Genomic DNA, 14,622 nt, shown 5'->3' on the forward strand with positions numbered 1-14,622 from the left:
GCGCCATCTACTGGACTTTCAAGTCCAAGTGCCATAATTAATGTCTGTCAACCAATGGTCATGGACTGTTACAATTAAAGCATTATTTAAAATATCACCTTTGAAGCAAACTTACATAACCCAGAAAGCTGAATTTAAAAGACATGGTACCGTGCGGCTCTACATAGCTAAGGACTTGGTGCCGTGTTCTCCACATGCTAGCTGAATCAGGCGTCTTCTTTGTCAGGGCAGACCCATTCCAGACAGCTGCTCTCTGCTTAAGATAGGCAATATGCACTGATTGCACACTCTCTCAGAAGCTTGAGCCCATGGGCTGGTTTTGCCATAGCAACGGGCCACAGAGGCCTGATCAACCTGCTCTCGGCATCTCCACACTCTGTCTCGGTGAAGATCTATTATAAATAAGAAATTCATATGATGTGCTTAAACAAATTGGTCTACAGCCACCTGTGAAGGTGGACAGTGATCACACACACACACACACTCCTAGCAAGTCCATAAGACACAAACAAATGTAACAAGTTCGTTACAACAGCCCTGCTTGCAGAGCTGGGAAACAGGCTTCATGGTTTAGTGGGAACGCTGGGAACCACTGCATTTTCCCTCTGCCATCAGATGGACATAATTGTTTTAAACCTCAACACAGCTATGGTTTGGACAAAACTACATAAAGTAGTTAAAATAAATGTATAAAGCTCTTTGTCAAAACTACTTAAAGTAGTTAAAATAAATATCTAAAGCTTTGTCAAAACTACTTAAAGTACTTAAAATAAATATCTAAGCTCTTTTGTCAAAACGACTTAAAGTAATTAAAATAGATATCTAAAGCGCTTTGCCTCTGTGTGGATAAGTGTTAAGATGTTGGCCGAGAAATGCAAGAGTGCTGTGTGCAACAGGAAGCGCTTGTTGCTGTTAAAAGGGAACTGCAAGGTTTTGTGGCTGTTTCCATCTGAGTCTGTCTAATGTCCCCCTCATAGTGTATCTCTGGGCTCTGAGATCGTCCGTGTCAAGGGTCACCAATCACCTATCCTCTTGCCAGCCTGTCTGGAGGGGCTTGGTTGTCTCTTCTCCTGTGAAGTTCACCACCAAGCACACTTTTTGTAGAGGATCCTTTCATGTAACATTTGTATAAAAAAAATGTTTTAACCAGACGGTCAAATGGTGTCTTTATCCCCATTACGAAACATTCGGTTACACTATTAGCTTCAGTGTGTCATCAGACAGAATAGTCAAGAGACATTTTTCATGAACCGGTGAAGCTTCACAAAGCCACCACAGAATTGCAGAACTGAGTTTGCCTGTTTGTTACTGTTAGCCCAGTAGCTGGCTTGGATTTTGCTACTGTTGAAAATGTTGACCTGTCACAACACGTCAACAGTATGACCACGTCAGTGTTCCTGGTTTATACCAGAATGACAGAATGCAAATATCTTGAGTGTCTAATAGCATACACTGGATGTCTGCAGGGTATGGGTTAACCTATATCCTAACCAAGGATTAAAGAGTCACACAGAAAGACAAACTGAGGATGGAGTTTGTATGGAGAAACAAAGTGAAGATGAACCCAAATAATCCGACAGATTCTGCCTTCAACATTTAACATTTTCACTACTCCTCAAATATACTCATAATAAAATAAATGATTGGGAATGTTACAACTTCTGTGTGAGTGAGGCTGAAGTTCAGGAAAGATCTGCCATCTTGGTGTGGACAGCCGGGCCCTGAGTAGCAGTACCCCTACTTAACCAGCAGATTGCTCCAGATTTACAGAAATGACCACAAGGCAGTTTCCCAACCCTGCTCAAGAGCTCTACCACCTCTGCCTGCTACCTTTCATTTACATTTAGTCATTTAGCAGACGCTTTTGTCCAAAGCGACGTACAAGGGAGAGAACAGTCAAGTTACGAGCAATAGAGACCTAGTGTAACAATAAATACTATTTTACATAAGAAAAAGAAAAAAAGTGCAGGAATGGAACTGCTGAAAGTGCAGTTCCTCCCTGAACAGATCACATAGTACCAAGTCTTATTACTCTCAATCAGGTCAAGTCAATCAGACATCTTCAAACAAACAGCAAGCACATTTTTCAGCCAATCAACAACAAGCATGAAGACTTTCTAACTAGCTTTTTCCAGCTTATGATGATCTAAAATCAACTTCATGCAATTGAGGGTTTTATAATTACTGCATGTGTGTGTGTGTGTGTGTGTGTGTGTATCGTGCGTGTTAGCTCTGGTGTTGTAGACAAAAGGTTCCTTTCACACACAGGGCTGGGACCCCTGGAACAGTACTGGGAAACCCTGTCCAAGGGCCCGACTGCCTTGGACGACACTCACGAAGAGCAACACACACCTCCGACCGCCTGTGCACTTACCCCCAGCACAACCCTCAGCGCTCCTCCACGGCGGCGACTAGACCATATACTTCTCATAACTGGTTCAAAATGTCGGCCACAGCCCTAGCACTGACTAACGTATCCATAGTGTGGACACTTGGCACTTTTGGACCTCTGCTTAGTCCAAAGACAAGACTCGAACTTGAGGCCTGCAGCTTTAAACTCAAGGTTATGACCGTGAGATGAAGTAAAGAATTAAGTCATATACTCTGCCCTTAACATAACCAGTGTCTGCATGTCTGTGGAGGAAGGTGACTAATGTGATGCAATGTGAGCGCTGAAGAACAGCTTCCTTCATCACTGGCAGCCACAAGTTACCAAGACTACCATCAGCTTTGCATGTCAATAAAACTTTAGCTTTGGAAAGGAACAAAACTACAGAGGTGCAGAGTAAAAAAAAAAACTTAGAATAACCAGCTAGCTATCTCTCTCACACACACACACACACACCAGACAGTCACACCATTCTTCAATCAATGGTTTATTACAAAAACGCATGACAGAACTCAATTGTACTCTAATGGAAAAACACAATACAAAATCGTGCACCTCTCTGGGGGCTAGGGGGCGCTGTTTCATCCGGAGGGGAGGGGATGGGGGGGTTAGGGTTGGGTGGGTGAACAGCGCTGCCAACAGAGGAGCGACTGTGACTGAACAGAAACATCGGAGGAACACTGGAGGAAGGGAAGAACCACAACAGAAAGAACCCGAGGAACAGAACCAACACATGGACTAGACTAGTATAAAACACTTTCTGCAGATACTGGAACTGGACTTTGCGGAACCAAGAGTATTAGTCTTGCGCATACAAACAGCCGGTGGCTCCGGGAAGCTTTGGTGACACACACACACTCACACTCTCACACACACACACACACACAGGAGGAGCTGTCATGGGCACTTGAGAGTCCCGCAGGTGAAGAGGCGTTGCAGTTTTTTTTTTTAAATCTTGCAAATCTTTTTTTTCCCTGGGTGGTGGGGGTGGGATGGGATGGGGGGGCTGGGCCAGATGGGGGCAGATGTGTGTTGTTTCTCGTCTCCGCCCCCTCAGTATGGTCCTTGTGCAGCACACTGGTCACACCTTCCAATTCATAATTACGTAGTGCTTGTTCGTTTGTCATCTTTACATACAATAGTGCAACACTTGTGAAAATATGAAATCCCTTGCCTGATCCACGCGAGACCCATCAGAATAAGCACCGCCACACAAGACACCAGGAGGTCCCACCTCTACTCCGGTTCTCTGACACACACAGCTGATGGGGAAAAACTAACGCAGTTTTCTCAAGTATATTCTCATGGTTTAATCATCATGCACACACAAATATATATATATATTTATATATGATCACATTTTCTCTATTTGTTGAGTATTAAATTCAGTCCTGTATAATCCTGGTGGGTACAATGGATTTCATATTTTGACATACTGCCAGAAAATAAAGTTTTATTCTCTTTCGTAAGCAGATATGGGGAGACCACCTTGAGTCCAGGAGAAGATCTGACATGTGGGTTGGTGAAGACTCAGATCAAGCGCATCAGGAAATTAATGTGGTGGGGTGGGGTTCACAACTGTCCATTTTTTATTTCCTAGTACAGCCTCCTTCCCTGCCTTTGGAGGCGATCAATTATACAAACCAATCAAGCGATCTATACTGAACAGGAACCGCACTCAACTTGAACCGACACACACACACACACAGATAGAGAAGCCTCACTGTAGATCAGTCCTGGAGAAACCTTTGTGTTTTAGCTTAAAAACTGTATATGACAGATGCAGAAAACCAGACGAAGACAAAAAAAAAAAAAAAGAAGAAACAGCGAAAGTGATTAGAAACATCCACCAGAATCCAATGGTTCGACTTTGGGATGTAAACCTGGTCTAAATCAGGGCACGGAACCGCACATAGAACAGTGCTAGGCCCGGGAAGCTACACACTAAGAACATATCAGTGGATTTCTGGGATGAGCCCAGTCTACGGCACACGGTACCGGACCAGATCTGGGCTGCGCCTCAGTGGGCCTCTTATCTCTGGCTGCATTTGACCACTGGCAGCCTCATAGGTTAAATGCTAAAAGTTCTTCATACTGAGGGGCAGCGTTCAGACACATATCAAAAATAAATAAACGCATCAGTTACACCCTCAATTTTTTTTTGTCTATTTTTCAGTTTTCTTTTTTTGATGTTCTGGTGAGCGATTTGGGGGAAATATATTCTCCTGGCACAACCAGCTCCCTGCACACCAGTCAAATTCAAATTCAACCCTTAAATTAACATAAATTAACCTTCCAGAACCATTCATGTAAAGAAGGGAATGTCTACAAAAAAAAGAAAATAAACGTATATTCATTTGCAATGAAGGCTCCATGGCCAATGCATACACACAAGATAAGCTATGAGAAATGTAAAAAAAGAGGAAGGGGAGATGAAGAGTATGATTGAGGCGCTTGTTTAAGGATGCGCACGCATATGGTACCAAATACACGATGAAAACACAAAACGCCAACTCAAGTCCCAAAATCTAAAAAAAAATGAAATAAAATAAAATAAAATAAAATAAAACAAGAAACAAGCAAACAAGCAGGGTCGGAGTGGGGGGAAAAATCTGAAAAATGGCCAATTACAGGATTATTTTTTTCTTCCTCTCCTAAACTCTGTCAGCAGTGTTGCCACAGTCCAACATAAACACTCTTACTGGCAGAAGAGAAGGAGGGTAGGGTGGGGAGGGGTGGGGCGGGGGGTGCCGGGTGAGTGTTTCAGGGGGTTGGGGGGGGGGGGGGGTCAACTCTCACTCAGAGTCCGACTCAAGGGGAGCGGTCTCGTCAATGGTGGCGCGGTTCCTCTGGCGCTGTTTGCCCCCAGACAGGGATGCCCGTTCGCCCGAGTGCACCTTCTTGTGCCGCGAAAAGCTGGAGGAGTGCACAAAAGTTTTGCCGCAGTGCAGGCAGGAGTAGAGCTTTCCGGAAGCGTGCGTCTGCTGGTGCTGCTTCAGGTTGGACAGACGCACGAAGCTCTTGCGGCAGATGCCGCAGGTGTACTGCTTCTCGCCAGCGTGGCTGTGCTCGTGGCGCGCCAGGCTGGACGTGTTGCTGAAGCGCTTGTCGCAGTGGAGGCACGCGTACGGACGCTCGGGGTCGGGGCTCCGGGACCGCCCTGCTGCTGCTGCCGCCGCTGCTGCCGTGGCGGCTGCCAGACGCGCCCGAGCCGCAGCCTTGGAGCGCTTGTTTTTCTTGCAGAGGGTGTAGTAGTTGGGTTTGTCCCGCGAGCAGAGCTTGAGGCGGATCTTGAGGTCGGAGGACTTGGCCAGAGGGTCCTTGCTGTCCTGCGTGTAGGAGTTGAGCAGCTGCCTCACGTGCGCCACCTGGTGTTTGGAGAGCTGCGTGGAGTTCCTGAAGACCTTGTCGCACTGCGTGCACTGGTACTGCTTTTCCCCTCCCACATTGACCGTCAGCCCGCCGCTGCCAGCCCCCCGGCGCCCGCGCCTCTTCTTGGGATTGCCCATGCTGGAGGGGCCCAGGCTGAGCTCGGGCAGGGCCAGGGGGGCGCCACGGGGGCCCCTGGCACCGGTTCCCCCGCCGGGCCGGGACTTGCCCTTGTGGATGAGGCGGTGGCGTGAGAGGCTGGAGCTGTGGTTGAAGTGCTTGCCGCACAGGTTGCACGTGTGCAGTCTCTTGGCCTTGTGGCTCTTCTTGTGGATGGCCAGCAAGCGCTTCCCGTTGCAGCGCACGCCGCACACGTTGCACACCAGCGTCTTCTTGCCCTCGCCTGCCTTGCCGTACTCCTCCTTGTGCTGATTGGCGGCGGCGGCTGCTGCGGCGGCGGCTGCTGCAGCTGCGGCGGCGATGGCCTTGGCTCCACCCCTGCCGTGCGTCTGCACATGGCGTGAGAGGCTGGAGGAGTGGCTGTAGCACTTACCGCACACATGGCAGGCGTGAGAGCCGCTTCCTTTAGGCGCACGAGTGCCGCTCCTTCCCCCGCCCCCTCCTCCTCCTCTCCATCGGGGTGGTGGCAGCACCTCTTCGTCTCCCTCCTCGTGGCCCAACTGGCTGCTGCCGGGCTCGGTCTGGTCGTCTGAGTCGCTGTGGGTGTCGTCAGGCTCCTCCTCGTCCTCAGGCTGCGGCACCTCCACACTCTCCTCCACTACACATTCGGGGTAGACAGACTCGTACTGGGCGAAGAAGTTCTCGTCGGGCTCTGGCTTCACCTCCCCAGGCACAAAGCCATCCTCTGAGTCCTTCTTCACGCAGGAGATGGTGAACTTGGAGCCAACCTCTGCCCACTTGACCACGTACTCGATGGGCTGGGTGTCCAGCTCCACTGTGATGAAGTCCGCGCCCAAGGCCTCGGGCTCTGACGACGTCAGCTCCGTCTCTGCGTCTTCCATCAGGCCGGCCAAGCACTAGCCACTGGGCCTCCGGGTGTGTGTGTCTGCGTGTGTGTCTATGTGTGAGATTGTGTAGGGGTGTCCTCCTCTGTACAGCTACCTGGGCCAAAATACACAATGCTCTGGAGAAGGAAAGACAAACAGGAAAAAAAAACGTTACAAGTGATAAAAACGTGTTAATTAATTTAAAAAATCTCAAAAACATTTGACCAGTTTAACGTCACGGTACAATTAATGTTTCACTCAATATTACAGGTTAATATTTAGCTCCCTCCCACGCACATTTGGGAATTTCGAAAGGGGTACCCGGAGGAATATTTCACGATGAACTTAGCTATTCAATGAATTTGTTCTTCGTGAGCAAGGCATTCGTAACACAATATCAATCTCTTTAGGGATTCGATTCGTTTCGACTAGACACAGAAGTGCAGACGAAAAACACCATGACCTACATTAAACCGCCACTCAAATGAAGCATATAAGTCAACGGAATCCTTTAGATCGTACGTCGATCGGAAATATAAACGTATTCGTAGCCATCAATAAGCCCTAAGTCTACTAAACCACACTGCAACATATTCCTGAATCAAAATAATTCATGAGACAGCCTCCCGTATGAGGTAAACGGCAGCAGTTTCCTCATAGGCGCGATGATGCGACGTACAAACTGGCTGCATGCGGGTTTTCCGTGTCTTGTCCCGGCACTCTTCGTAACACAAATCGCACACAAAATTCGTATTAATCCACTCACCTACATATGAAATTGCACAATATGTCACATATCCGATGTATTTAGGACCAAAATTCATCAGACAAAGCAATGCACCGATAAACAGGAAATACAACATTGCAAGACCCGAGACAGGCACAATGCATTCTGGGAAAGGATTAAAAGGGCTGTTGTAGCCGAGGCCGCGAACATTACAATCCACGTCACAAACTGCTTACATTAGAGAAAAACAACTCGGCATCTAGTAAAATAGATTAAATACATTTACAAGTGAATATGATTGGCGAAATAATTGGTCTTGGATGAAAGACACTGACCTTGTCGCGGCAAGAAACGGAAGAGGCACTCGTCATAAGCTGGTTGGCGAGATATAATAGGGCCTCAATTCAATCGGCCCGCCATAAATTTGCGCTCATCATCACACACTGACAATGTAGCCTACCACCATGCACTCATCCGTCAATCCCCAACGACACACCAGTGCGAGCCAACCGCCAAATTCATTACACGCAAAACTTCCACTATTCTGACTCGTGTAAATGCAACTCTATGGTACACAGATATGTTAAAGAACCATTAATGAATAGGTCTATTTGATAAACTGGTGTTCACAAACACATCAATTCACGATTCTAACCATTTGGTTAGCTTCTTGCTGACGCTGACTGGGTTGTGAGAAACAGTCTGCAACAAATTACGGCATTCTTGTAGTTAAATTTGGCATGAAGGTTCTTTGTTACACCCACCGGATAACAAGGAAACACAGCCGACTAGGAATATGAACTTCCATCTTGACTAGACTAAGCCGATTTCCTATAAATGTATGTAAAAATCAAATCTTTATTTGTCGTGAAAGGTAAACGTTTCTCCATCAAGCCAGCGTGCTGGGATGAATACACTCATCACGAATTCGGGGACCGAACGCTGTGGCATCTAGTTAACAATTCCCCTCGGAGAATCTGACAAGATGCTTGGAAGATTACTGTAAAAGGTTGAGCGATTTCACGACATTTGGCACCTTGAGATCTAGAATCCACAAATTCGTTGTAATTACCGTGGTTCTGCCCTTAAATTTGTTGTCTTGGCCCTCGAAGAAATCTATGTCGTTTCGGTTTTGCCGCACCTCTGCCAGATCATAACCGATGTCTTCGCGAATATCAATTCTTTGCGGCCCTAGTGTTTCTCCGCTGATTTTAAAACATACAGACAAAAATCGACACAAAGGCCTGAACAGCCACCAGTTTTTCCGTATACCATAGGGATCTTCAGCGCCAGCTCGCGCTGCTTTGTCATTGGGCATTCAGCCAAAGGTAAAACAAGCATGCGCGTGCTGTCGTAAGTACTGCTGCAAATACTTGGTCACCTAATAATATTGACAAAACCCTAATTTATTTAACAGTGTATGCTTTGGTGGCTATAAAATTGGATATGTATTAATATTACTGACTTCTATAACAAGAACATTGGTGTTATTTAAATGCATGGATGATGATCAGCGCCAGGACTGTTGGTGCTTAATGTTACAACTGCTTTACGGCAGTCAGATATGTTCGAAATACATAGCCTAAACATGTCAGGCAGACATCTGGCTGTGTCAGCATAGCTTTCCCAAATACTGTATGAGAGTATACCTACAAGTTCAATGGTATGTTATTTTCTCTTTGAAATCCATGTTTTAGCTAGCAACCAAAGGTATCCGGTGGCTAGGATAACGTTAACGTTACCGTTTAGCATATAATTTGTATCTGCACAATTAATAAGATTTCCCTTGCTGCAAGGGAACGGGCGATTAGCTTGTTTTATCTTGACCTTGTTACCTTGATGGCCGAGCTTTAGGTAACCGGAATAGATTAAGCAAAGTGTCTGACTGACACTAATAATAGTAATTGAGCTGGTAAGTAATTGGAACAGTGCTAGAACAGAATAGTGCTAACAGTTAGTCGTTTGCTAATTAACTATCCGACGGAAACATAACCGCATCAGCATGGATGATAATACACCAGGATCATCACCAGGAGGGTCCAAAGACGGCCTCACCGGCCTCCTCAGGGGGACGAAACCGGGCTACTCCAACACGGATCTAGCTGGTGTTCCATGTAAGACTTACTATGGCTTATTGACTTCATATTCAACTCTAGAACTTATAGGCGATGCCTGCTTTAATAGTTACAATTATTTTGTTAGTAATAACAATTGAGTCAAACGTTTTCATCCCTATGCTTTGACTGATTGTATATCCCCCCCAGTGACAGGCATGAGTCCCCTGTCGCCATATCTGAACGTTGATCCACGATACCTTTTGCATGTAAGTTACTGTAAACAGACAACTAATCAAATAAGAAACATTTGCTCCGTTAGTGTGAAATATAACAGTTCTGCACTTTTAAGGAAGTGTAACATGTTATGCTTGTGTCTGTGCCTCAAGATTGATTGTGGTCAGAGTGTGGAAGGTTTTTTCATGGCAGTTGCCTCTGGAGCCTTGATATGCAGTTGGATGTTTGCCAGCCACAGGGCCAGTGTATTTCCAGGGTGGACTCTTATCTTTTGCCCCCTTTCCTGTAGGACACTGAGGAGTTCATCCTGCCCACTGGTGCCAATAAGACCAGAGGGCGCTTTGAGTTGGCCTTCTTCACCATTGGCAGCTGCTGCATCACAGGTGAAGAGGAGAGCCTCTCTCATCTCCACACACAGGGATAGCGAGAAGCCCTCTCGGGAAGAAACCTGAAGGGTTTTACCCAGGATCACCTTGTGGATTGTTAGTGTAATATCTCGGGTATTAATTGTCAAACCCTAGAGGTACTGGTTTGGAACCTTTTTGGCGTGAAGCAGCACCCTTGTAGAATATTCTAAGAAAGGTTCTTCACCTTCTCTCCAGAGAGTAACCATTAAATGCTAATACATTATTTTCAGGAACTTGGGGATTCTAGATCCCATTTGATGTGGGATTTATAAAACAGACCCCTTGAAAATTAGGATTTTACAAAGAACTTTCAAAGCTTTCTTTGTGTAATTGGCTTCTTCCAGGGCTCTATTAGAGGTGTATCACTGTGGTAGTAACACTCACCCCAAAACACTAAAAAGCTACAGTGATCTGTCTCAGTCAAGTTGTACATTACTTCCATGAATCCATATGAGACAGCATATCTCTGTGTGCGTGTGCGTGTGCGTGTGTGTGTGTGTGTGTGTGGGTGTGTGGCCCACACAGGTGCAGTCTTTGGAGCGTTGAACGGACTTCGTACGGGGCTGTCCGAGACCAAAGACATGGCCTGGTCCAAGCCCCGGAATGTGCAGTGAGTTTCAGACGTTTGTTAGGGTGTTGGGTTGTTGTAAATATACATTGCATTCAGAAAGTATTCTGACCCATTCACTTTCTCAACATTATGTTATGTTGCAGCCTTGCTAGAATCATTTAAATTCATGAACCGCCACCACCCACCCACCACCCCCACCCCCAATCTACACACAAAAGCCCATAATCAGATTGTGAAAACGGGATTTTAGGAATTCCTGAAAACATTTATATATACATTTAAAAAAGGAAAAATGAAAATATCACATTGGCATAAGTATCCAGACCCTATACTCAGTACCTTTGGCAGTGCTTATGGCCTTAAATGGTCTTGGGTATGACACAAAGCTTTGCGGTGTCTTTCACTGAGGAGAGGCTTCCATAAATAGGCCACTCTGCCATAAAGCCCAGATCAGCGGAGTGTTGCGGTGATGGTTATCATTCTGGAAGTTTCTTCCATCTCCACACAGAATCTCTGGAGCTCAGCCGGAGTTGCCATCAGGTTCTTGGTCGCCTCTCTTACCGAGGCCCTTCTCCCCCGATTGCTCAGTTTTGGCCAGGCGGCCAGTTCTAGGAAGAATCCTGGTTGTTCCAAACTTCTTCCATTTAAGAATTATGGAGACTCTGTGGGAACCTTAAATGCAGGTGTAGAAACCTCTCAAAGATGGAGGGACCTGAGCTAAATTTCAAGTGTCATAGCAAAGGGTCTTAATACTTTTGAGGGAAAACATTTATTTTAATTTTACAATTTTAATAGAAGGCTGTAACATAACAAAATGTGAAAAAGTGAAGGGGTCTGAATACTTTGTGATTGCACTGTAATTATGTCACACCTCTGTGTCATGTCACTGAGTGGAGCATGACAAGACTCAACCACTTTAAATTGCTATAACTCAACTTGACCACAAGATGGCAGAGTTCGCTCATGTCTGCTGTCACTGTTGGCCTGCCTCTCAAAGAGATTACAAACAGTCAGTCGCACAAGTATGTTCAAAGGGTCAATATAGGTCAATAGTGAACGTAACCAAATGTTCACTTCACTGTAGTAAATAGAAATAGATAGCTCATGAGGAGAAATAACATGAGATGTGGAAGCAGACTAAAGTAAAAAGAGAAAAGACTGTACAACATGCATTTGAATTCTCTCACTTGATAATATTCATATATCTAACATCACAAGGCATGTGAGGAGATTACTGTGTCACATTTCTAGGTACTAATTCTGGTTCTAGTTTCTAGTAATTTGCATAACTATAGAAACAAGTGAAGGCAAGTGTGCAGTCATTGCGTTTATTATTTCCAGTCTGAGTGGCCAGATGCCAGTGTTGACTTGTCTGGTTAGCTGCGGGGCAGCTTGTCTCCAAACACACCTGTGTCAATGTGAGACTGACCTGCTGGTCAGAGACTAGTGATTTAGAAAAGGTCATTAGTAAGGGATGGGAACTGAGGTGATGACACACACACAACACACACAGCACAGACACACACACACACACACACACACACACACAGCACAGACACACACAGACACACACAGACACACACAGACACACACAGACACACACAGACACACACAGACACAGACACACACACACACACACACACATACACACACACACAGACACAAACACACAGTCTGTGCATCAAGCTCTCTGTGCCCACACTGCAGCAGCTCACCTGAGCTGCTCAGAAACAGCAGATGGACAAGGCCACACACACGCACACACACACACCAGAGGGCTCAGAAGGGCTAACTACACACTTAAATCCCCTCTGGAGTTCAAGAGTAGCAGGTCAGAGTATGCCTGTGTCTCTGTGTGCAACATGCGTGTGTGTGTGTGTGTGTGTGTGTGTGTGTGTGTGTGTGTGTGTGTGTGTGTCACGGTGTGCAACAGCTACAGCCTTTTCTCTATAGGATGACAGGGAAGTGGAACTGATCAATGATTTTCATAAGATACTATACTGCAATCTAGTTGCCTTTTTAATACGTTTATTTGTTTGTTTGTTTAAGAGCATTTGTCTCACAAAAAACAAGTTTTTTCCGATTTTTAGTTTGGTGGATTAGTTTGTCGTGTGTGTCCCATTTGGAAGGAGCTGAATCTAGTTCACTTCACTGAGCTGTGTTCCACATGTGTGTAAGGAGGAGTTCTGTACCGAGGTCTTAGTTTTCTCTGTGTGTGTGTGTGTGTGTGTGTGTGTGTGTGTGTGTGTGTGTGTGTGTGTGTGTGTGTGTGTGTGTGTGTGTGTGTGTGTGTGTGTGTGTGTGTGTGTGTGTGTGTGTGTGTGTGTGTGTGTGTGTGTGTGTGCGCGCGAGTGTGTGTGTGTGTTTGCTAGGATGCTGAATCAGGTGATGCGCCAAGGAGCGACATGGGCCAACACACTGGGCTCCGTGGGTAAGAACACCTTCCTGTGTGTGTGTGTGTGTAAGAACACCTTCCTGTCACTCCCCCTGTTTCTGCATGTGTGCGCCTATTCGTTCTTGAGTAACTCACTTTAGTAAAGTTACAGTGTCATCTCTCTGTTTCTATGTTTTTTTCAGTTATATAATTGTGTGTGTGTGTGTGTGTGGGGGGGGGGGGGGGGGGGTGTAAGGATACAGTGTCATCTCTCTGTTTGTGTAGTTCAATTGTATGTTTTTTTCATTAATATAATTGTGTGTGTGTAAGGTCACTTTTGGGGCCTAATTGCATTGATGGGCAACATGGCTGGCAACATGCAAAGTCTGCCGCGCATGACCGAAAGCTAATTTAATGACTTTGCTAATTTCATAGCATGCTGGGGTGTGACTGCGCACAGACGTTGGAGTTCCATGTATAAATTAGGTTCTTCAAAGTGAACCTTTTTCAGTGAAACCTCAAAATGAGTTGATGTTGGGCACAAAGCACTTAATTCGCGACCGGAAATGTGTGGTTTCCTCCTTTGTAGAACCAATTCTCTGAGTGAACATTAATGAGGTATCACCGGATCATTGTGATTGGCTGATGAAGAATTACTTCTTTGCCACATCCACTAATTAGTCAACCCATTTTTGCATGATTGCGCCCTGCTTTGTGTCAATAAAATGAGCAAATACAGGTATCCCTGCCTATGCTGACTGTGCGGTTGCTGATGCACAAAGTTCTTGTGTGTTTTTTTCATTAATATTATTGTGTGTGTGTGTGTGTGTGTGTGTGTGTGTGTGTGTGTGTGTAGCCTTGTTGTACAGTGTGTTTGGAGTAGCCATTGAAAAGGCCAGAGGAGCTGAGGATGATGTCAACACTGTGGTTGCCGGGATACTGACAGGTGTGCTCTACAAATCACCAGGTGAGAAGGGAGGGGAGAGGCGAGCCGTTTATGTTAACATGCACACCTGATTGGCTGAGTTAGTGTGGTGATGAACTGTGCTGTATTAAATATCCAACAGAAACATCACATTTTGCCATTGCACAATGTGAGCAGTACTCCACACATGGAACACAATCACACATGGTGTATAACAGGCACATGTTGAGTTTGTGTGTTGATTTTCAACAAGAAGAAAATGACCCCAGACTGGAAATGGTGTGTCAAATTCCTTTCTTCTTCTCATAGGTAGGTGCCGTAAACATCATGGTGGGCACCATTGTCCCTTTCTTGCATGGGCAGCCTTGCCTGATGACCTATCAGATCACACCGTTGTCCCTTTCTGCTGGGGTCATAAGGCAAGGCTGCTTATCAGATCATACCATGTCCTCACGTACTATTCTGGCCGGTGTTGACAGTGTTTCTCCCTCCAAAGAGCCCGTTACTTGTGTAACCCTTCTGAGTAAGACTGCGTAAGACCCAAGGCTGTTGCATGCACAAC

At 45.8% G+C, this 14,622-nt stretch overlaps 2 protein-coding genes across 5 annotated transcripts in view; one reads left to right on the forward strand and one right to left on the reverse strand.

Annotated features, from left to right (window-relative positions):
• Window positions 1–5,168: 5,168 nt before the first annotated feature.
• LOC105897418 (endothelial zinc finger protein induced by tumor necrosis factor alpha) lies at window positions 5,169–8,767 on the reverse strand. Of its 4 annotated transcripts, none has more exons than XM_012824349.2 (2): window positions 8,565–8,767; window positions 5,169–6,902 (listed from the first exon to the last, which is right to left on the reverse strand). In XM_012824349.2, the coding sequence occupies exon 2, from the start codon at window positions 6,778–6,780 to the stop codon at window positions 5,185–5,187; it is 1,596 nt and encodes a 531-aa protein (XP_012679803.1). In that variant the 5' UTR covers window positions 6,781–6,902; window positions 8,565–8,767; the 3' UTR covers window positions 5,169–5,184. The 4 variants fall into 4 exon arrangements, with proteins under 4 accessions (XP_012679803.1, XP_031434370.1, XP_031434368.1 ...); XM_031578510.2 differs by lacking the exon at window positions 8,565–8,767 and adding an exon at window positions 7,828–8,328; XM_031578508.2 differs by lacking the exon at window positions 8,565–8,767 and adding an exon at window positions 7,532–7,801.
• Window positions 8,768–8,888: 121 nt separating this feature from the next.
• The window catches only part of timm23b (translocase of inner mitochondrial membrane 23 homolog b (yeast)), a 10,176-nt gene continuing 4,442 nt past the window's right edge, over window positions 8,889–14,622 (forward strand). Inside the window, exons 1-6 of the mRNA XM_031578511.1 lie at window positions 8,889–9,606; window positions 9,757–9,815; window positions 10,073–10,166; window positions 10,716–10,800; window positions 13,134–13,192; window positions 13,992–14,102. Coding sequence (XP_031434371.1) covers window positions 9,495–9,606; window positions 9,757–9,815; window positions 10,073–10,166; window positions 10,716–10,800; window positions 13,134–13,192; window positions 13,992–14,102 — 520 coding nt within the window. The 5' untranslated portion in view covers window positions 8,889–9,494. The remainder of the gene's footprint in view (window positions 9,607–9,756; window positions 9,816–10,072; window positions 10,167–10,715; window positions 10,801–13,133; window positions 13,193–13,991; window positions 14,103–14,622) is intronic.

The sequence above is a fragment of the Clupea harengus genome, chromosome 13 (genome assembly GCF_900700415.2).
Source record: "Clupea harengus chromosome 13, Ch_v2.0.2, whole genome shotgun sequence".
NCBI classification, from domain to species: Eukaryota; Metazoa; Chordata; class Actinopteri; order Clupeiformes; family Clupeidae; genus Clupea; species Clupea harengus.

Bases quoted from the DNA above. Each gene is read 5' to 3' on its own strand.
- LOC105897418 (XM_012824349.2), bottom strand. From the start codon at position 6,780: ATGGAAGACGCAGAGACGGAGCTGACGTCGTCAGAGCCCGAGGCCTTG.